The 22146-nt window shown below is 38.2% G+C and overlaps 6 protein-coding genes across 7 annotated transcripts; 2 read left to right on the top strand and 4 right to left on the bottom strand.

The window, feature by feature from the left end:
- Nucleotides 1–113: 113 nt before the first annotated feature.
- On the bottom strand, nucleotides 114–4854 carry tspan3a (tetraspanin 3a). Of its 2 annotated transcripts, XM_062420891.1 has the most exons (8): nucleotides 4697–4854; nucleotides 3397–3588; nucleotides 2915–2989; nucleotides 2641–2742; nucleotides 2390–2542; nucleotides 2183–2266; nucleotides 882–1012; nucleotides 114–792 (listed from the first exon to the last, which is right to left on the bottom strand). In XM_062420891.1, the coding sequence occupies exons 1-7, from the start codon at nucleotides 4760–4762 to the stop codon at nucleotides 920–922; spliced, it is 765 nt and encodes a 254-aa protein (XP_062276875.1). In that variant the 5' UTR covers nucleotides 4763–4854; the 3' UTR covers nucleotides 114–792; nucleotides 882–919. The 2 variants fall into 2 exon arrangements, with proteins under 2 accessions (XP_062276875.1, XP_062276874.1); XM_062420890.1 differs by having other exon boundaries at nucleotides 114–1012.
- Nucleotides 4855–5982: 1128 nt separating this feature from the next.
- Nucleotides 5983–6825, bottom strand: ch25hl1.2 (cholesterol 25-hydroxylase like 1, tandem duplicate 2). The gene has a single exon (XM_062421507.1). It carries the CDS (start codon nucleotides 6823–6825, stop codon nucleotides 5983–5985), a length of 843 nt encoding a protein of 280 aa, XP_062277491.1.
- A 1122-nt stretch (nucleotides 6826–7947) lies between these two features.
- On the top strand, nucleotides 7948–12450 carry si:dkey-24l11.2 (uncharacterized protein LOC100034462 homolog). Its single transcript, XM_062420881.1, has 12 exons — nucleotides 7948–8095; nucleotides 8884–9503; nucleotides 9828–9887; nucleotides 9982–10034; nucleotides 10115–10259; nucleotides 10357–10709; nucleotides 10792–11020; nucleotides 11144–11258; nucleotides 11602–11719; nucleotides 11828–11939; nucleotides 12030–12142; nucleotides 12287–12450. The coding sequence occupies exons 2-12, from the start codon at nucleotides 8895–8897 to the stop codon at nucleotides 12354–12356; spliced, it is 1977 nt and encodes a 658-aa protein (XP_062276865.1). The 5' UTR covers nucleotides 7948–8095; nucleotides 8884–8894; the 3' UTR covers nucleotides 12357–12450.
- A 1303-nt stretch (nucleotides 12451–13753) lies between these two features.
- ch25hl1.1 (cholesterol 25-hydroxylase like 1, tandem duplicate 1) lies at nucleotides 13754–14599 on the top strand. The gene has a single exon (XM_062421506.1). The coding sequence runs from the start codon at nucleotides 13754–13756 to the stop codon at nucleotides 14597–14599; it is 846 nt and encodes a 281-aa protein (XP_062277490.1).
- An 888-nt stretch (nucleotides 14600–15487) lies between these two features.
- On the bottom strand, nucleotides 15488–20383 carry kti12 (KTI12 chromatin associated homolog). Its single transcript, XM_062420880.1, has 9 exons — nucleotides 20162–20383; nucleotides 19252–19303; nucleotides 19119–19171; nucleotides 18969–19024; nucleotides 18795–18874; nucleotides 18503–18662; nucleotides 17988–18050; nucleotides 16526–16594; nucleotides 15488–15631 (listed from the first exon to the last, which is right to left on the bottom strand). Exons 1-9 carry the CDS (start codon nucleotides 20310–20312, stop codon nucleotides 15488–15490), a joined length of 828 nt encoding a protein of 275 aa, XP_062276864.1. The 5' UTR covers nucleotides 20313–20383.
- Nucleotides 20384–21438: 1055 nt separating this feature from the next.
- On the bottom strand, nucleotides 21439–21987 carry nmba (neuromedin Ba). The gene is made up of 3 exons (XM_062421505.1): nucleotides 21828–21987; nucleotides 21552–21735; nucleotides 21439–21460 (listed from the first exon to the last, which is right to left on the bottom strand). The coding sequence occupies exons 1-3, from the start codon at nucleotides 21985–21987 to the stop codon at nucleotides 21439–21441; spliced, it is 366 nt and encodes a 121-aa protein (XP_062277489.1).
- Nucleotides 21988–22146: the final 159 nt, after the last annotated feature.

Here is a 22146-nt window from a genome sequence, read left to right as displayed (position 1 = left end):
AAGACCAAGTTGACTTGATCTACCAGGGACAACAGCCCATGAATATGAGCATTGTCTGGAGGGATTTTAAGAAAGTTCAGTGTCAGTGTATCTGTCAGAGAAATGAAAATACATCAAATTACACAGTAATTTAATTCCAAACTTTCCCCATACATTTTATTTACATTCTTGAGTATTGCCATTGCTACATATCAACAAATCAAATTCTAAAACTACACTCAGTAGACAAAAACTAAACAGCTATAGGACAAGTCTATCTTGAATTCAGAATGCATTACAACTTGAAAATCCTGCATACTGAGGGGGATTACAAGGTCTGATTCTTGAAGGAAAGATCAGATGAGCAAAAGCCAGTTGAGTAACATAGTTTCAACACACAAAAACCTGCTGTGACATTGACTTGAGATATGGTGTCCACTATGTCTTTACAGAATACTGCAAGGTGTCAACCAAAACTGAGCAGTAGTAGTGCAGTAGTAATAGTAGTAGTCGCAGTAATAGTGAAAGTGGAAGTACAGAGTAAAATTATACACAGATACAAGTCTTTCATTCAAGTACATGACAGGTTTAAATATGAAATATTCAAAGCCATACACATAGTGCAAAATAATATGAGGAAATTATCCTGTCCATATTTAACTCTGTACAGTACATGTCTAACAAGGTTTGGGTTTGGTAAAAAAAACAAAAGAAAAACAAACAAACAAACAAACAAAAAACACCCTCATGTCATCCTCAGAGTAGCAGAATGCTTTCAACATCTCATAATCATTGACCGTTTTTGGCCGACAGCTTTAGGGGAAAAAACAGGTAAAGTATATAACTTAGTGTGATTAGTGAGTTAAGGTTAGTGTGGTAATACATTATTTCAATGCTCTCACCAGTGACGCATGTAGAGTTTGCAAATGCATCTTCGCATCTATGCATAGGTTCCACCTGTAATAAGAAGCTCGTAGGCAGGATCTCTGCTTCTGCGACACAGCACAACACACGCACACAGCATCCCCAGCATCTAGCAGGAAGATACACACAAACGTTTAACTTGTGGTTTTGGTTTTTGGTTAAGAAAAAAAACCTTTAACCCCAAGATTTTTGGGTGTGTTACTTCCCTTGGTGTCATCTCCTAAGCAATATAAACATAAATCAAACCAGACTTGTTCAAAAGTGAAGGATTTGTTGAGCTTCAAATCATTTTCAGTTAGGTAATATTTTTAAATGTGTGGCTGCACTTAGGGTAATCCTGGAGACACTGTCAGCATTTAACTGGAAAACCCTGAAGTTCACTATAAAGAATCACAACAAATACTGCTTGAGCACATTTATAGTAACACATCCTTTGAAAATCCAGTATACTAACCAAATGAATAAAATAACATCGAAGAGAGAAAGCCTTTCAACTTTTAAAAAAATATTTTTGTGCAGCTGATACACATTTTTGTTGAGTGTTTGACCCATATTTATTCAAAAATATTGTTTATTCACATTTCAACATGATGCATTGAAATTGTTATGTTCTCCTGTGTTATGTAACATTGTACCAATATATAGTGTGATTGTAAATGCTTGTCTCAATCAACAAAAAGCATAAAAATGAAATACACTCTCTGTTTTCTGAAAGCATCATTAAGGATTACTCACTAATTTATTAATGACTGATGGTTAATCAGTAATGATTTATGGTTCAGAAATTATGTATAGAGACTGATTATGAGGGGATATTGTAGATATCAGAGTATAAACAGTATTTAAGGGTTAATCAAATAGGTGTGAAACCAAGCAAATGCTGACACAGGATGTAATGATGGCCCATTTTATGAGGAAGTTCAATGGTGACATATTTCCTTTAAAAAAAAAAAAAAATGTACTTACATACACAGCAGAGATGTAAAAAAAACCCTTTAAAGGGTGGTCTTAAGGGCTACATTTTTTAAATCTGAAAAATATTTTCTTTATGGTCTTGGAAGACAAAAACAAACTAAATGTGTACAATAATACATATAATTTATAAGATTCACTAGTTTTCCTCATTGTGCTCAACGTCACCTGCCACACAACTATATAAGTCAGTATAGAAATGCTATGATAGAGTCACAACTCAAAGTCCATAATGCCTGGATTAATAAGCATTATCAAACACAGTTGATGCCCAATGAAATTAAGTATCTTGATAAAAGTTGCATACCTGGATGGCAGCAAACGTCAGTGCAGTCCAGATGACATACATCATGATCTCCTTCAACTTCTTAACAACCAGAGCTTCACATCCCTACACACACACACACACACACACCCACACACACAGTGAATATATTTTAACATATATAAAACTGAAAAATTATTTTAAAAATGTCTGTGATTTGGAAACTTGAAAATGTAATGGTTGTTTTACTTCTTGGTAGAGATCTTCAGGATGAATGAGGGACCCTGTGCAGCTTTGAGTAGTGGATTTGCAACAGCTGGTAGGTACGCTGTTGTTTTTTGATTTTTCAAACCAGTGTGTATACTTCCAGTCTGAGTAATTGTGGATCCCACAACACTGAAGCTGTACAAATGAAAACAATAAAAACTCATTCATTACCATAAAGATGCGCCATCACTTTATCTGGTTTACAAAGAGGACAGAGGAGTTTCTGTCCTTACCTGTCTCTGAACGTAGTCGATGGCGCGGCTAGGGGCATTGCTGTTGGTGCCGTTGTACTCATCATATACTTTCTGGATGGAATTATTAACTTCATCTTCAACCTGGCAACGATTAAGAAGGGTGAGTAAACATTTGATAACACACCTTTAATGGTGCTTAATGATTGCTGTGCTCTTATGGGTGTGTGTTATCAGGATTATCTACTGGGTTACAAGTTAAGTATTGAGGGCCAAGAAAAACAAATGTGTTTCAACTTGTGTTGGACTTTCTCACCTTTGCTCTGTAAATGTATCCGAGCACCACCACAGCCACTTCCGTCAAGAAAACCAGCAGGAGAATGACAACAAACTGTGGATTGAATTTCAAGATTTAGGAAGAACCAAGCTTTACTGCCAAAAACAAGTAAAAAGTGGATTTGTCTGTTCAAGTTCAATACAGGATACTATCAGTCAAGAGATGTTTGCAATGACCTGTTCTACCATATCCTGAAGGTCTACTGTGTCTTCAATAGTGATCAATATACTCTTTAATATCTTAAAACTGTTCATCTTTTATTAATCATTTACTAAAAGATAAGATAAGATATTCCTTTATTAGTTCCACAATGGGGAAATTTGCATTATTACTGCAGCAAGTGGACAGTAAAATAGAATATAAGAGCAGCAATAAGAAAAACAATAAGAACAATAATACCAAAAAAAAAAGACCATCAGTAACAAAGTACTACTTTTATGTGTCACACCAAACTTACTAACCGTTGTCAGTCCACAGTAGCTCTCTCTCACTGTAGCGCAGCATCCAATGAGCCCGATAATAAAAAGAAGGGCTCCAACTGCAATGATGATCACTGCTGGGATGAGAGTGTACATGTCTTCAAAGAAATGATCGTAGTCATCATACGTGATGAAGACATAGGCCCCGACATAGCACAGGATACCAGCAGCAGCCTTTGGGTGACAAAAACATCAACAGTTATTTAAAGCCTCTGCACAAACAGAAGTGTGAGAGACTCTGATGCGAGACGACAGGGACGTTAAAATGTGTGTCATTTTTCACTTTCTGTGGTGTCTGCTAAGACTGTATACAATACTCGGTGGTTGCTTTTAGCATGGTTACTAGTCAGTATATGCCACAGCACACAACATATTATTAATTACAGTACAGTTATTGTCAATGTGGGCAATGTAAAGTCACAGAAAAATATTGTACTTTACTTGAACTTAGCTTAATTTATTTGATAGCTCCAGCTAATACATAAAGTAAATTTACACCAAAACATATGACAGTCTTATAAAATATATTCTTTGCCTGGGTATGGCATGCTTTATAATATAAAGTTTGACTTGACTTAATCATGAAACATCAAGTCAACATCATGTATAATATTAATACTTTGAAACAAGCCAATCTGGAAAGTTAGCACTATTTCTTATAATACACATAGTACATTTTGCATTTGCATTTGAATTTTGTTACTTTCTGAATGCAGGGCTTTCAACTTATAAGGGATTGTATATATTTTACATTGTTGTAGTGGTATTTTTACATGTGTATAGCATCTAACTAGTTCATATTGCATTGTTTATCCTCATTAAAATACCTACACTGTTAATTATATTGACATTGGATCTGGATCTGTAGCTCAGCACAATGACCTGCCGACTGAAGCCAAACAAATTAAACTTGTTTTCTGGCAGTAATTATCAGCATGCATGACTGATTTTTTTAAACATCTGCTTGGTGGATTAAGTTACACTCAGGGTAAAAAAAAACCCCAAAAGTGATAGTTTTGAAACAAGCAACACATTTTTGAGACGACAAGGTTGTTTTTAAGGTGCTTCTTTTAATGAGGAATTGCGAGCGGATAGTCTATTCATGTAACCAACGACATGATATCTCCTACATAATGTCTTCCCTGCTGTCCTCTCAAACCAATCCCTCCCTGGTTAAACAAAGGTCGGCTGCAGCAGCTAACGCGTAGCTTTAGCTTAGCAGCTGACTGACAGCTAGCTAGCTGCTGCGCTGTGACGCACGTCCAGAAACCTCCAAACTCACCCAAAATATCAGGTTCAGGAAGACCAGCACCGTCTTGGACGATGTGATGCCGCACTGCCCCATCATCAGTACGTGGATTTAATGCCGTACGTATTGGGAAAACTGTACAAGTTTCTAGTCAGACATGTCCCAGCCAGCTCCTACAGTCCATAACACAACTCCGCCTGTCACTCTCACTGAGGAGGCTGCACCAAGGCGCAGCGCCACCACCAAATCACCACCATGACCATAACAAACCCTGAAGAAATAACCCCTCCTAACACAGAGGGCATTACTGAGTAGAAGACAATAGTGTAATCATTTTATTTAGTTGAATACACTTTGCTGGTGATATAGGCTATTATGTGAAATATTACAGATAAACATTAAAAATAAAAAGCAGGTTGAAGTCACACCAAAATGGCAATTAGAGTGCTTTGCTGACATCTAATGGCAGAATATATAAATTTACTTTAACCTACTTTATCCCCTCATTCATAGAACATTTCTGGGATCATCACTCAGGCTAAATGACCTCAAAAACCAATAGGTCTACTGCTGTAAAAATATAAATAAATAAAAGAAAAGAAAAGAAAAGAAAAGAAAAGAAAGAAAGAACGAAAAAATTCACAGTAAGAAGAAGGGAAATGTACTAATCCAAAGCCAGAGATGTCACAAAATCATCAGTATGTGTACACTGTCATGATTTATACATATAACTTGATCATGCACAATGGATGACATCCATCCAATGAGGATTTAAAGTGAAATATAATCAAATGATTTTGTCGCTGCTGGGCCTGAAAACACAATGAAATTAAACTATTCGAGAAGAAAAATAGATTAAATGACAATGTGGACAAGTATCTCAAAGGATGTATTATTTATATGAGGAAGAATGTAATGTAAGCCTTACCTAAAAGCTCAGGATCACTTACAAAGTAAAAGAAACCAAACCAGAGAAGGAGGCATTAAGGCATTATTTATGTTGCGCACATACTGTAGATAAGATGATCAGATTTTGTTGTCTTTATAGCTACAAGAAATATCACATCACATTTTTGTGAGCAATCATTTATTATATGAAGAGCATGTATATCAAGAAATGTATACAGAGGCACAATTATTTTTGTACACCAAGATAGGAAGGGTAAAAAGCCAGAAATAAGTGAGCAAGACACACATCTCATCCTTATTGCTGTATTTTCCCCCAAATATAATTACTGTAAAATACCTCAATTTTAAAATCCCTTTACATTCACACATGAAATTAAACACAAATCTCTATCTATACTAAGAATGACATATCAACTTTTATATTTCACAACACTGATAAAACTGAAGTCAGCATGGGTTCCGAATATTTTGTCCCAGTGGCTGAAGTGTGGTGCAAAGTTGGTGTTGGGCTTCTGATGGTGCACATCATGTTTGCTGGGCCCTCCATAGAGGCCAAATGGTATCAGACGAGATGTGGACCAGGGAAAATTGTAGCCGCAGTGATCCTCTATGGAAACGTAGACATGCAACATCATGAAGGTCCATGTGGTGAGTAGATGGCATCTCAGGATCACAGGGTTCAGGGTGGTCCAAAAGCCAACTGTGACCAGCTCCCAACCACCAAGACACTGAGTAGCCAGAGCAAAGGGGGATGAGTAATTATGATGGATGGCATGGAAAGTGACATACAGCCAGAGGATCCGGTGATGGAGCAGGTGCCAGATGAAGTATTGGAAGTCAAAGAGCAGGAGGTTGCCGATCACTCCAGCTATCAGCTCCAGCAGAGATGGAGCCTGGTCAGGCAGGTCCACAGGTGGCCTCCATAGCCACTGGGCCACTGATGCTGGCAGTACAAGAAACACATGGTTGTACAGGGTGACACCTGCACAGTGCAGCAATGTTGAGGCTGTTGGCCGACGACTGGGTTGGATCTTAAATTGCTGGACCCATGCCCACTTGTCTCCTATGATGTCACAAACAAGAAAAGGAAGGCACAAGACAAAGTATGAGGACACGGTCAGAACGATGGGAAAGAGTGGAGATCTCAAATAGTCTCTGTAGTTGAACCTCAGGCTGTCCCACATAGGCTGCAGCAAAGACTCGTTTCCTAAGCATCTTATCCAAAGCTCTATGCTGCTATCTGCAATATCCATCCTGAAGTAAAAAATCTTACGAATGTATAAGGAATGTAGATGTTCCAGCCAGAAACAGCGGCTATGGTAAAGGTTTTATCCCGTGAGTGCCTGTTTGTGCTCGCTGTGTGGTATCAAGTGCCACCTGGGAGCAACAAATTATTCATATACATGAGTGGAACTGGTAACGTATATGCTGTACCTCTGTTGACAAATTCATTAGGTGTAAGATAGTCCTAAATATCTCATTTTCTGTTGGTGCCGTATCTCTGTTCAAGGTCAAGTGATTTAATTTGCCACGGTACAGGAACACAAGTACAAAAACACTGGCATTGCTGCAGTTTTCTCAGTCATTTAAAGGAAGACAGACTAACAAACAGGAGGAGAGAGCTATACAGTGGAGGAAATAATTATTTGATCCCCTGCTGATTTTGTAAGTTTACCCCCTTACAAAGACATGAACAGTCCATCATTTTATGGTAGGTTTATTTTAACAGAGAGAGACAAAATATCAACAAAGAATCCAGAAAAAAAGTATCATTCAGGTGTTTGGTCCCCTGGGGCCGGTCCAAATCCACCCGACTGTCCTTTTTTGTTTCTGTTTGCCATTGATTTTATTTTTATTATTCTAAACATGAAAATAAAATCAAACCATTTTAAAATTTCTGCTCATCCCCTTTTGACCAGGAAAAGAAAAACAGCTCATATTTCAAATTAATCTTTTGTATTTTTAAAAATGAAAATCAAATAACTTGTTGTTTGTTTTTCAATATTCATTCCTGGAAAGAAACTCGAATGACCAAAAGATGCACTGACCCTAAAAAAAAACACAGACCCATTTAGTTGTGCTAGAGATTTTGATCACATCATCGGCCAACATAAACAAGATGTCAGTAAAATGCTCAGAGAAATAAGAAATTTGAACGTCTACAATTTTCTTGATAATTTGTCAAACTCTGGTAAGGAAGACCATGTGATATGACTGAAAACTCCACGACAGCCACAAAATGGACTTGGTTGAAAGATTGGTTTACTGTTGTTGTTTCAAAGCTCAGGGGTGAACTTGAACCTCCACATTACACTCCCAAACTGTAGAGGGCGACATACTGTACTGCAGAGGACCCTTGGACAGTGTTACCTTTACACACAACAGCTTTTATGATTTAGTCACTTGACAGGCAGCAGTTAAGGCCGGTTAAGGCCACTTTAAACTGTAATTTGAAGCTTTTAAACAGCTGTATTATCATTACACGGAATAAACCTTCAAGTGGACCCTCTGTGTGTATTTAAGGTATTGTCATCCGCCAGCAATAACTACTGAAATGATTTTTGTGACGACCAGTTGACACTTCTCCTTCCCTGACAGCGTACACTAAAGTTTAGTTAGTTCAGTACATGTTCTGTGTATTATATTATCATTCTCGGCTTTTCAACATGACATGGTTAAATATCCAAACGACATAGCCTACTATTATTGGGAGTAGTTTTAAATATAAATATAATATAAAACTATATGTTCTGATTTTGATCCCCTTCTAGGTAAATGTAACCAACTCTGTGGATAGATCATGTACACATTAAGCAATAAAACCATTAAAAGTCCATAGAGACATACAATATATGTAACCATTTTGTGCAGGCCTCTGGTAGATCACTAGATGATTAAATGTGTGTCGGCACCTCTTCATTTTGCCATGAAATTATGAAGGTAGATAGGTAGTTGAATTTGGCCCTAGATGAGTCCATGTTGTTTTCAAACCTGCCTGTTTTGCAGGGGTGAGACGAGAGTAAAACGTGACGATATTTCTCGTCGAGGTGAATGCTGTATCTGGGGTATCCAAAAAAAAGACGATCGGTTTTCTATCGCTCATTCCCACGTCATGTCTTCTTGTTATAATGTCACTGTGTGGATCAATTCATCTTATTGTTCTAGTTTGTGAACTTCCAGCTATTATTGAGTCACGAATGGCTGTGCTACTCAGGTGTTCACATCATTTTGACCATGTAGTATGTTTCATTACAAAAGTACATACTTCTCCAATGCATGTATAATGAGTCTGACTGTATTCGTTCATTCAGGTGTTGAAATAATGGAGAATGGTGAAGGAGAGACAACAGGTGAATCAAAGCCAGGGCCTCGAACACAGCGGCTGTGCCGGTTCTTCTCTCAAGGGAGACACTGCAATTTTGGGAAGAAATGCAGATTTCTGCACGAAAGAGATGAAGCCAAAGTTCATGAGAAGAAAGCAGATGGGACAGCCTGCCAGTCTGACATTGTGCCACACCACTCAGAGGTCCCTGGTACAGATGTGGGGCACAGGCCTGCACCCAGTAAAAACAACTCCAGGGCTGCCCCAGCAGCTGGCCGCCGTCCCTGCCGTTACTTTCTCTCAGGGCACTGCACCATGGAGGACAGATGTCGCTTCTGGCATCCACCACATTTCCCTCCAGTAGATGACCAGCCTGTTCCTGGAAATCACGCAAGACCTGTGCAGAGGATGCCAACAGTGCCCCGCCCTGACATCCTTAAGGAGGTCAAGCTGTGTGACCTGACAGAGGATGTCGCCAAGAAGCTACTAGACACAGAGATCAAGCAGCTGAAAAAGCGTTTTCCCAAAGACCAGCTCATTATTCAAGAACGGAGCGATGGCATGGTTACTTACTACAGGGTGACTGTAGAGGCCACTGATCCAGACTGGGTAAACATTTTCCTCCTTCAATCTTCTCCCTGCTCTTGATGCCCAAGAGATTAGAGGCAAAATCTGCCACAATCAACACAGAGGGAAACTGTTATGATATAATTCATAACACTGAAGGGGAAATTGGGTAAAGCAGTGATTAAACATTGCAATTTTGGCTCATTTGAAGACTAGTGATTTCGAAAGTGAAATATGGCCATAATCCAGAAGTTTTTTTCTTGTAAATAAATAATCAATTTTTCTTACACTTGCTTAAGCCTGATGAATTTGTTATTATATATATTATTATATGGACATATACTGACTCTGCATTCTAACTTACAGCCTTTTGATCTGAAAGAAATTGACATCATGGTGAGCTTTCCAGACAATTACCCTCAGGAGGTAAGTAAGACTAAAATTTTTGTTTACAATGAGTGTTATTTAATATAAGTATGTAACTCTAACAGCTATTTATCATATCGATCATTTTCTGTAGATTTTCACGTTGGACATACCATGTGACCAGAATCTGCCACCAGTGATGTCAAGGTTAAAGCATTTCCAGTTTATTCCTAACATGTAATGTTTTGAATTAATGACAATCATTTCTATACATTTTGGCTATGTAGACATGTACAGGAAGCATCATGTGAGTGGCTTCAGGCCAAGCATGCAACCAATCAGCTTCTGGGAAAAGTAGAGCTGCTCTTTCGGCCATTTCTTCGATGGCTAGATCGTAGTTTGGAGAGACTGTTCACTGAAGGAGCCAGGCAGGTGAGAGCGACTTCACCTCACTTTTATCTGCATTTGTGAACACATCAAATTATAGCACTGATTGGAAAATGTCATCTTGTTTTGATTTTTTTTGCAGTTAAAAAAAGACATTGATTTAGAAAAAGCTGGATTGCAGTTCATACCATATCAGGAGCTCCAGGCAACAGTGTGTGAAAGACCTGATGATGCAGAACAGGGTGCCAGTGATGAAGGAGAAGCTGAAAACACAGAAGACGAGAGGAAAGTGGAGGAAGGACAGGAGGGTCCAGGTTGTGATGACAGACAGCAGCAGCAGGAGGATGAAGAGGAGAAAGCCAGTCATGTAGTGGAAAACATTAAGATCAGTGATCCCCGCAGAGGCACAGAGGTGAAGCTGCTGGGACTGAGGCTCGGAGAGAACACCGCCACTGTAGTGGCCAGACAGATCACAGTTTGTCTTCAGTGTAATAGGTAAGGAAAGAGTGCAATATATAATTTCTTCACGAATTAGTTTATTTAATTTGACTCTGTGCTGTATGTGTGCTGTCTGCAGGTGTAAGGTAACTGCAGACCTGACACTGACTGGAAGGACACCATGCACAGCTCAGTGTGAAAAGTGCAGTGCAAACATCAACGCTGCATTCAGGCCTTGCATGCTGCACCATTACAGTGATGTTTTGGGATACCTGGACTTGCACAATACAACACCTGCTGACCTTGTGCTTCAAGACTGTGAGCTGACTGTGGGATGCCTCAGCTGCTCCCAGGATGGCCCTTTCCAGGTGATTAAACATGTTCTTCTTGTCACTGCATGTCTGTTTTTTTTGTGAAAATCAGCGGCGTGAAGTAAGACTCAATGAGCAAAAATACAAAAATAATCTTTGTATGTGTTTATTTTTCCTCAGAATGTTTCTTATGGGCAAACAAAGGAGTTTAATTGTGAACACTGCCACAGCAAACTCAGCATCCTGGCTGAGAGCACAAGATTCCAGTATATTCAGCCACGTACCAACAAAACAGGTTAGAACTCACCTACATTTGCTACATTCAGCACAAGCTTAAGATCTTACATAAATGAACTGCCACAGTTGGCTGCTTGGCCATTGTTTCCTCACATTAAAGTTACACAGTGGATGAAAACCTCTAAATATGAATATCCATACAAATACAAATCTTTATATATTTACATGTATTTACCAAAGCAAACCAGAGAGACTAATATAGACTGTGTGTGTGTGTGTGTGTGTGTGTGTGTGTGTGTGTGTGTGTGTGTGTGTGTGTGTGTGTGTGTGTGTGTGTGTGTGTGTGTGTGTGTGTGTGTGTGTGTGTGTGTGTGTGTGTGTGTGTGTGTGTGTGTGTGTAGGTTCTAGTGCCTCTGCTATTGGTTATAAGACTATAAGAGATCCTGCTGTGCAAAAGGGGAAGCCGCTGCCAGAAAAAGGAACATGTAAACATTATAAACAGAGCCATCGCTGGTTAAGGTATCATCCTCAATGTGCACTGTTAACTCATTTCACATATCTGATGTATGTTGGAGCTCTGAGAAGTACATGCAGAAGTAAGTGAAAGCTCTGTGCCCACATCCTCAGGTTCCCCTGCTGCGGTCGGGCATACCCCTGTGATGTGTGCCATGACGAGGACCAGGACCACCCCATGGAACTTGCCACAAGGATGATCTGTGGCCACTGTGCCAAAGAGCAGGTGAACAGTCAGACACAAGGCTGATGTTGGACTTTCATTTGGAATGTGGGCATTTCCTGAATTTAATCCCCATACTGTTTATTTTTGCAGCCGTATAACAATGGGAAGCCTTGCATCTGCTGTGGAAGCATGATGACGAGAGGTGCACGCACCAGCCACTGGGAGGGAGGACTGGGATGCAGAAACAAAGTCAAAATGAACAAGTAAATCTACCTAAAGACACTAGAGTTAACATTTTAGAATTTGACTACTATTATTATAAGTGATGAAAACATAACAGTATATGTAAAATATTTAGTTAATTGGAAAAGATTTGTTTCAGTGGTGTCTTTTTCCTCTCTCTTCAGAAATGATCGACAAAAATATGCCAACACCAACAAGACGGTTTCAAGGAAGGCAGCTGGTGACAAGAAGTAAATGGTTGAGAAGAGAATTATTGACATTATGTAATACATAATCCACGATTTCAATAAAATTGTTAATTTTCTCAAATAAATCATGTTATAATGATCATTCAGTGTGAATATGAGAAGTGTTAATATTTAAAACTTAAACATTTATTTGAATTGAGTTGGATGACTAATTGTAAAACTGCATAGTTTGTATTCAACTCGGGTACATTTACAAAGGTTTTACTGATATAACGTGTTATTACATACAGTATAACAAGACGCAATTAGTTAAGAAGAAATGCATTCTGGTTATTTGGTCAGAACATACTGTATTAAAAGGTAACACTGCACCAATTCAAGTAGTATAGTGTTCTGTGCGGTGATCCAAGTTTATCTATCTCTAAAATAAGACTCAAATGGCAGGAAAATCCATCTAGTCTTAAATCACCCCAGAGTCAAAAATGGGTTTTGCTTCTTGTTACTTCACGTGGATATTTGTGCTTCATTGTGCAGAATGATGTTTGAGATTGATACTAGGAGGCTGTTTTCAAATTAATGTGCTGAAATGGAAAAGTTTAAGGGGTGTACCTATGTGACGTCACAACTCGTGTGGAAGCCAGTCATGGTCCAGTATTCAACTTCAAGTGGGATGTGGAAACTAAAAGCCTCCAGTGAACATACACTGAAAACTGACTTTTTAAGTGAAGAAGGAGACATCTTATGTCCAGCAGTTAAACTTTTGGAACCTTTTTTTTTGCATATTCATAGATTTTGAGGAAGAAGGAGTAGTTTTAAAGCATTTTTGACTAGTTTATTCATTTTTTTTGTCAAGAAATCTTATGCAGACACATATTTTTAATCAAAGCAGAGTATTTTTGTAAGTCTTTAAAACATGTCTGGGGGGACCTTACAGTATCAATGGACTAATAATACAAAATATAGAGTTGTTTCTGTGTGAAAAATGGTGAGGGATACTTTACTGAAAGCAGTGTGATAAATGTCCCTGAGGTATGCTGACATATTACAGCTGAACAATGTCATTAACAATAAAATACACTTGGAATATGTTTGGAAATTTTCTAGAGCAAAATTACAACTTTAAACTTGGGGAGATTGGGGGCATTTTTCACTTTTACAAAAATGCTTGGATCCTCCTCACCTCTATGTACTGAAAATGTTAGACCTTGTACTGTTTGATACGCTGAGGCCCTAGGGTTTAGCGAGGTGTTGTGTCTAACTCATGTTCTATAATAGTTAATCTTCTTGTGAAGGTCTGTTTGTCGCCAGCAGCTGGGGGAAAAAAGCTATTGGACTGTTCTGATTAAGAGGAAAGCCCCCTCTGTTGAACTACACTATATAAAGGAGGGAATCTGTCTAGATTATGAAACTAGAAACAGCCGCCTGCAGTGGTACCCCAAAAAGATGATGAACATCAGTGAGCCCCATTTGCAGCTTCTGCCCTCCAGGGCCTCGGACTGTCTGCTGCAGCCTCTCTGGGATTATGTGCTTTTTCACCACCTGCCTCTCATTTCGTCTCCTTTTTTCCCGGTCATCATTGCTTTTTCCAGCTATGTATTCTTCAGTGCACCTTTTGCTGTACTGGATCTCCTGGGAGAAAAGGTGCCTTTCCTCTATCAGTACAAGATCCAACCGGACAGAAAGCCAACAGTTAGAATGATGGCTACCAGTTTCCTGACGGCATTTTATAACCACATTTTCTTTGTTCTACCAACTGTAATAATAGGCATGTTCATACTGCCTGCACCAACAATACCACATGATGCTCCTACTCTGTATGAGGTATTCATTGATGGACTAGCTATGCTTCTCCTCTTTGACACTCAGTACTATATTTGGCATTACATTCATCACAAGCATTCTCAGCTTTACCGATGGATACATGCAATCCACCATGAATATGTGGCACCCTTCTCTTGGTCTACTGAGATGCTCAGCATCCCAGAACTGATGACTGTGGGACTCTGGAGCAACCAGGACCCGATTCTTTTAAAGTGTCACCCACTGACCACATGGTGCATCACAGTTTTCAGCATCTGGATGTCTGTAGAGGACCACATAGGCTATGACCTACCCTGGACCCTTAATCACCTGGTGCCTTTTGGACTGCTGGGTGGTGCACCAGCTCATGACATGCACCACCAGCTGCCGAGCAGCAACTTTGCACCTTTCTTCAGCCACTGGGACAGAATCTTTGGCACTGCCGTCCCTCTGAAGAAAAAAGCTATGAGAAGATATGAAGACAAGTGAATGTAATGTAAATACTGCATGTTCAGTGTTACTTCTTTGATGTCAGCACATTATTTGCCTTTGTCAAATCCATATTTTTCTATTTTAATTGCATTGTCTGTAATTGTATAGTAGTCGTTCTGCCACCTTTCAGCTCCAACAAGATTGATTTGCAAGCAAATTTTTTATTGGTTAAATCAAATTGCAATAAAATATACAAATATAAAATTCATTTTTCATGTTTTTTAATTAGTAAAAGCATTATGTTTGTCAACTTGTGTTTTTTTCTTGTTCTGCAATATGGTATAAACGTTACGTAAATGAACACATTCAATACATCCCTGCATGTCACATTTGCATAATCACACATCATTTAAGTAATTCCAGTGAGGGAAAATTAACAGTCATTACTTACGATTGCAAAGTATAAAATCCTGTGAACTTCCTGCTCTTGCTTTTCTCACAATCCTCTTACATAATATAAAATCGTGAAAAGAGAATTACTCAGCATATTTTGTTTACAAATTCCACAAAGGAATAAGGAGCTTTTGAACAAGAAAATTAAGGGGTATTAGGGCTAACCTGTGCATGACAAAGCGTTGACTGGACAAATGTTCAAGACTGACTTGTGGTATTTGTCGCAACAATGACACAGCAAAAAAGGGAAACATCAGCAAAAAAGATGGGAAAACTTGCAGAAAATGCACTTGGAAACCAGGATTAATATTGAGAGCAACACTTGGTAATATCTATCCATGAACATTATGGTAAATCTCAGAACCTACATGATAAAATATATTTCATCATGGTACTGAATCTTTCTACAATAGCAGCCAGTACCACACACAAAAAGGTGCAATAAATATTTAAATACATTTGTCAAAGAAAGTATAACAGTGCTATTAAAGTTCAGTGAAGACTTTTATTTAAATACTGCACAAACATGTTGGCAATTTGTCCTGTGTTCTCTGTCGGGTGCATCTTGGTGTAGCTGATGAATTGGCGCCGTAATTTCCGCAGCTCTGCCATGTTGATGTTCCTGGTAAGCTCTATGTTCAACATCAGGTTAAGGACAATAGAATACAAGTCTATGTGTGTCTATGTGTGTGTCTATGTGTGTGTCTATGTGTGTGTCTATGTGTCTGTGTGTGTGTCTGTGTGTGTGTGTGTGTGTGTGTGTGTGTGTGTGTGTGTGTGTGTGTGTGTGTGTGTGTGTGTGTGTGTGTGTGTGTGTGTGTGTGTGTGTGTGTGTATGTAAGCTGCTCTCCCATAAAGACAAGATGTATTTTTCCTACACTGATGAAGCTATAACTTACAGTCTTAAAGTATCTAAAGGTCACAGTATCATATCTCAACCTTTGAGGACAATAAAATGAAACAAGTCAAAGTACTGAAGGTTACTGACATCATTTTAAATTCAAACTCTGCACCAGTGCAGAACCTGGTGTACTTTTAAGTTAGTTTCTGCCTGGATCGACATGTTCAAAGGAGAAAAATCAAAGTGTTTGCTTCTGAGAAAGTCTGACACAGTGCAGCTGCCAATAAAATCCACTAATCTATGTAATTTAGTTTCTCTCCTCCTAACACATCCCACAGAATGTTATTACTGGCGAGACCTTTAAGGGTGATCAGTTGCTGCGCTTCTCATTTAGGTTCTTTGATGGACATGCATTCATTCACCTATCCCTTTTAACAAGTCCAGTTATTTAATATACAACAGTTAGCCCTGCATAGGAGAGGAAATATGACTTTCCTTGTGAGGTAGAATAAAAAAAAATGAGTCAGCATCACAGGGAATATTAAGTTTAGACAATCAATAACTGTGAAATATCACTGCTACCTGACTTGAGGTTACAAACATAAAAACATCTGTTAATGTATATGGTTAAAACTGTTTTTGGTTTTTTGGGGGGAGTTTTAAAAAAAAGGACGTGTAAAAAAGGATATCTTTTCTGTAGCTCCCGGAACTGAAATGAGATCCCCAGGAACACTTGTCTTTTGTGCGTTAAAAATGGCCTGAAAAACACAACAGAAAAACACTTAAAAAAAAAAAAAAATAACACAGTGTTGCACTCAATAGCAAATCAAGGGAAGAGAGCAGGTGATTTCTTATTGACTGAAAGCAATTAGCAGACACAACCAATAAGAGACACATCAATAGGACGGTAAATCGTTACAGGATGGGAGGTATTTACAAAAATTGGCCATACAACCACAAAGGAACATTGACGCCAACAAGTGTAGCAGATTTTAGACAATGATTCATTTCCTCATTAGGTTGAGATCATTTTTTACCTTATTTAACAGTTATTCTATTTTATGTGTCTTTATGTGTGTGTGTGTTTGAGCAGAGTGAATGGATAGTTTTCTTTTATGAGAGACAGCAAATTTCGTTGTATGTGAACATGCAATGACAATAAAGGCATTCATTCATTCATTGTGATATAAACATGTTGTCAGTGATCATATTGACAGAGATCTTTAATGTTCCTCCACTGTTCTCACCGTGACAGCAGAACATTTATAACATACTGAAATGTGCTGACATATTCGGGGATTCTGACATCAATCCTCTGATGACTGGATGACATTATTATAGCATCAACAAACTCATCATTCACCTTCTTATGTGGTCTGCAATATATTGATGAAATAAGTAGACAACTCAATCTCAGAATCAATGAATGTAAGAGTTCACTGCAGGACCAATCTCAGGTCATGTGTTGCTATACATTTGGAGAGCGTCACCAAGTCACTTTGACATAGTGAAGGAAAAAAGCACTGGTGTATTTAATAACATTAACGATAACTCCAGTAGTACCCCAGTAATCACCCCCAGGCCAATGAGCGAGTTCAATATCTGTACCTTACATGTTATTAGTTCCACCTGCGCTTTTCGTACTGTGATGTTAAAATGTCTTCTGTGACAAAGGCTCATTATCCCCAGCTGCCAGGAAGTGGTCAAATATATAACATTATTGTAGTCTAAACCTCACACCAATGTGGCCTCGCTCTGCAAATGGGTGACGTCAAGGTTATCTCAGTATTAGTATACCATTGTCTTCTACTTTTGAAAACAGCTCTTGTACTGTAATTATTTGCCTACATGACTCTCTTTTATGTTTTTGTCTGCCTGCAATAAATAGTCACTCACTCTGTTCCCATTTGTCATTTAGTGAGGATGTTAGTGGGCTATAAATGATACTTTCTGTGCTTAATTAACTTCCTTTGCAGAAGGTTTTGCTCAACAGTATTTTTTTTTTTATTCTGAATTTTGTTATCTTTGTTTTGTTATCTCTTTTGCCATAAAACAAAAAAATAAAGATAGTTCCACAAAAACAAATGCGGAAAAAAAACTGAGTGAATAATAAATGAACACCAAATCCAAAAGAACAGATAAAATACATACCATCAACACATCTTGTGTGATCTTGTCCAGCTCATACAAGAAGTTTGCAGATGACAGTGGTTGCTGCAGAGAAACATGAGAACGTATACCATCAAAAAGACAGCATGGCAGAACATACTTCATATGTACCAAATACTGTTTAAAAGGTGCAGTGTGTAGGATTGAGTGGAAACTATTTATTGGTGTGGTTTCAGATTGGAACAAACTGAATTATCCCTCCTTCCCTTCAGCAAGTGTTTGGTTTGCCCGTTCTGGGCTACTGTAGAAACATGTCAGTACATCATGGCAGGCTCTGAGGAAGAGGACCTGCTCCCTCTGTAGATATAAAGGGTTCATTCTAAACTAGCAGAAACACAATTCTTATTTTCAGGTGATTATACACTAATTAAAACATACTTAATATTAGATCCCTTTTTTGCCAATAGATCCCCCTAAAATCTTACAGACTGGTCCTTTAACTTTGTAAAAAAAAAAATTTAAAAAAGGAGGAATGTGTATGTTTGTATGTCCTTTACACTTTGCGTAGACTGGTTTGGAGGAGGTGCTTTTCTTTTAAAAAGTGCATCAGAGATGTCCTCAAATGGAAGCGTGTCGTCTTTGAGGATGGTGAAAAGGGGACTGTCCCATCGGTTTCTGGAGTCTGGAGCTTCAAATCTCAGCACTAAAGCATCCAAGCTACAAAAGACAAACCAGATGTCAGTCAAACAAAACAAATATATTGAATGATGATCATTTTTGCAATGGCATGTTTGAAAAAAAAACACCATAATTTTAAACCCTATCTTAAGGTGAAGACATGTCACTCACATGTCCTGGGTGTACTGCTCAGCAGCATATCTGTTGGTATTCCATGTTGAGCTCACTTCATCTGATGTCAAACAGTATACCTTCACAAAAATATGGAAAATTTAGAGTTGTGTTGTTGGAGGATTTTTTCCCCCAGATGTTACAAATTCATAGTAATTTCTCTTGTGTTCTTACCAGGCAGTGTGGTGTCTGTGCATGTTTAATGAGACAGTACAGTTCATAGCGGTAGCCTGTAAGATATTTCAATTTTAAGAAGGTAAAAGCATACAGAAAAAAAAAAATGTTGTGATCAAGAATCTGCACACTATTCTGAGGATAATTTACCTTTAATGTAATTTAAAGAATCAAAAATGACGATGTCACCCTTGTTGACCTTCCTAAAACAAACAGATAAACATTAAACATGCTGTGACAGTAGAACAGAGCGGGGTCTAGTCCTGAAATTGAAGGAACCCACCTCTCTACTTCAGCTTTCAGAGCTGCTCTGGTATTTTTTTCCTTTTGGGAATCTGCAACATATCAAACAATATTTGTACACATTACTGGAGATGTAGTTTGTTTTCTACAGACCCTGTTTCGTAACAGTCATCTTTGATATACTGATTATTCATTTGTGATATAAAACAACAGTAGATAGGTATTCTGACCACTACAACAGTGCTGCAACCAACAAACATTTAAAAATCAATTTATGTGGGAATTATTTTCTTGATTAATCAATTAGGAAATATCAGTAAAATGCCCCTCACAATTTCCCAGAACCCAAATAGACATCTTGCTTGCTTGTTAGCCTGTCTGAAAAACAAAACCCAAACCCCAACATTTAGTTTATTATAGAGACCTTAGAGAAAACTTTTCAGCTGATTGATTACTGAACTAGTTTATATAAAAGCTTCAATTTGAAATAAAAAATGTATTAGATGTTCCAGACACAATCTGAGTAGTGTAGGTTTTTGTTGCAAGAAAACTGAATTTCTTGTGTAAAGATAAGACTGAGTGACACTGTCCTGACACACCAAACTCCATTCAAAATACTATGAAGTCTACCCTGCCCAAATCCTCTACAAAAAAAACATCAGACAGCATTTTCCCTCGTCAAAAAACTTCATAACACTAGAGAAAACCAGTCTTAATTCAATAAAATGTTGTCTTTATATCCAGCTGGTTCCCCTGTTTATCATTACAGTTATTAGCTTCAGTTAGCCACACAGGAGCTAATCCACACATTTACTGTCATACTGTTGTTTAGGAGAGAGCTAACATGTACGAAAGACTGTTTTTATTTCAGAAAAAGTTAATAAAAGCCGACAGCCCTCCTCGCATACACTTAACATCTGAATGTAATTAACATAGCTGGCTCAACTTGCCTGCATACACAGAGTTTTTCTCCACGCCCAGAGCTTCATCTCCCACAATGTGAACCTGTCGGAGTGACTTCTGTTCAAAATACCCCTTCAGCTCTTCTGCTCTCCGTGTTTTACCACTGCAGGGATAACCACACATCACTATTAGAGGCATAGTTAGTGTTTATTTTCAGACAGTCCAGTCTAAGATGTGATGATAAGCATGTTGCTGCTTTCTTTCGTTCTTCTTAAACAGTTTTTAGATGCATTACTGCCACCTTCTGGATTGGAGTATATTGTGTTTTCTAAAAAAAAAAAACTGAATAAAGGAGAATAGTCTCTGTACCTTCATCGGTGGTTTTCTAAAGCAGGGTGCGGGCTATCCCATGGCTTTCAGCGGATTCCATACTGAATTAGTAATGAAAAACCCTCATGAATCAATCATACATCAAAAATAGCCCCACTTTACCCATGATCCATGATGATGAACATACCGAAAAATAGAAATGCATGGGAGTAGTAGCATTGTCAATATTTTAGAGACCCAACACAACATTTCACGAATCATGTTTTTGAGGGGAGCTCATGTCTTATTAAGAGTAGCCAAGCTGCCCCTGGCTCCCCTGTAGTTTGCACCCTGCTCTCAAGGTCCCCCACCCCCCACCCAATACTGACGATTGTAAGAATAACAATGAAGAATGTGAAACCTATGAACACAATAGTCAGATTTATACATTCTCTCATAGGGCTAACTTGTAGTAAAATAAAAGTAAAATACTCGTGAAATTAAATCCACAAAGTGAAGACCATAAGATCCTCTCATTTCTCTGACTTTTCTTTGAGAGCTGTATAGTATCTCTGTCCCACTCTTCCTTCCATTTCTTTTTAATTTCTGATCTGATTATACTTTAATCCTCAGCCTTGTTATATTTTACAACTATACTTATTTGTGTTTTTCTTGTTGCTCTTGCCTGGATATTTTTAATATTATGTCAACATTCTTTTAAATCATAGAAATAAAGACTTTGGTCGTGTTAATACAATACAGTAGAATATTTCAAAGTGAAAATCAGCAAAAAAGTCTGACTCAGGTCAAGCTTTCAGCACTAGTTTATTAACAGAACAAAACACTGCAGACTGACATCACATTGTGATATACAATATAACTTATCACACTGAAATATATGTAAATGTATTTATACAAGAGCTTTATTTGTCACAAGAAGATTTTAAAACGCCTCTTCATCTGTGGGAGTTCATATTGTTACAGTAAATATGTAACAAGTTGGTTGAAATGCTCCTCAAGCAGGATCCACTTCTCCTCTGAATGAATGGAAAACATATCATCAGTTGTTTAAGCAATAATAATAATGATAACAATAAATGATGATGAGGACAATATTAATAAACTGACATGTCCAGTGTCTGTTTCCGTTGTGCTTGTTGGGTAGTTTTCAGCATCTGAATGAGCAGCGACTGCAGGTCCTTCACTCTGTACGCAGGACTAACAGCCCTGACTTCAGTGGGAACATTTAGATCCTCAAAGGCAGACTCCATAAAGGAACTGTCAACCACACTTTTCTTGCCCATGAAATGTCCTAAGTAAAAACAAAAGAAAAAAGAAAACTGAGAGAAAATATTTGTTAAAAACTGCAAAATCATGGAACATAATTTACATACTTTTTCTTACCTGTTGCCCACAGATTCCCTCTTGGATTCACCTTGATCTTTGAAACTTTATTTCTCAGCTCAGTTAAATCAAGAGTCATTGAAGACGTAATTGCGATGTACGAGATGAGGATGAAAGACAGGAATCCTGCTCTGCAGATCTTTGTCAATGTGCCTCTCATTCCTCAAACGTGTTTGATGCAATTTAATTCCAGCTAAAAAATCTCTTTGCTGTTCTGTCAATTTGGGGACAGGCAGTTATACTGCTTTATCCTATATAGCAATATTAAGCCCATCCTGCTACTATAGGATGGGCTTAATATTCTAATGGGATGGCATCA

The sequence above is a fragment of the Scomber scombrus genome, chromosome 6 (assembly GCF_963691925.1).
Source record: "Scomber scombrus chromosome 6, fScoSco1.1, whole genome shotgun sequence".
NCBI lineage: Eukaryota > Metazoa > Chordata > Actinopteri > Scombriformes > Scombridae > Scomber > Scomber scombrus.
The sequence above is the reverse complement of the archived record's forward strand: the minus strand, read 5'-3'. Positions and strand labels throughout refer to the sequence as shown.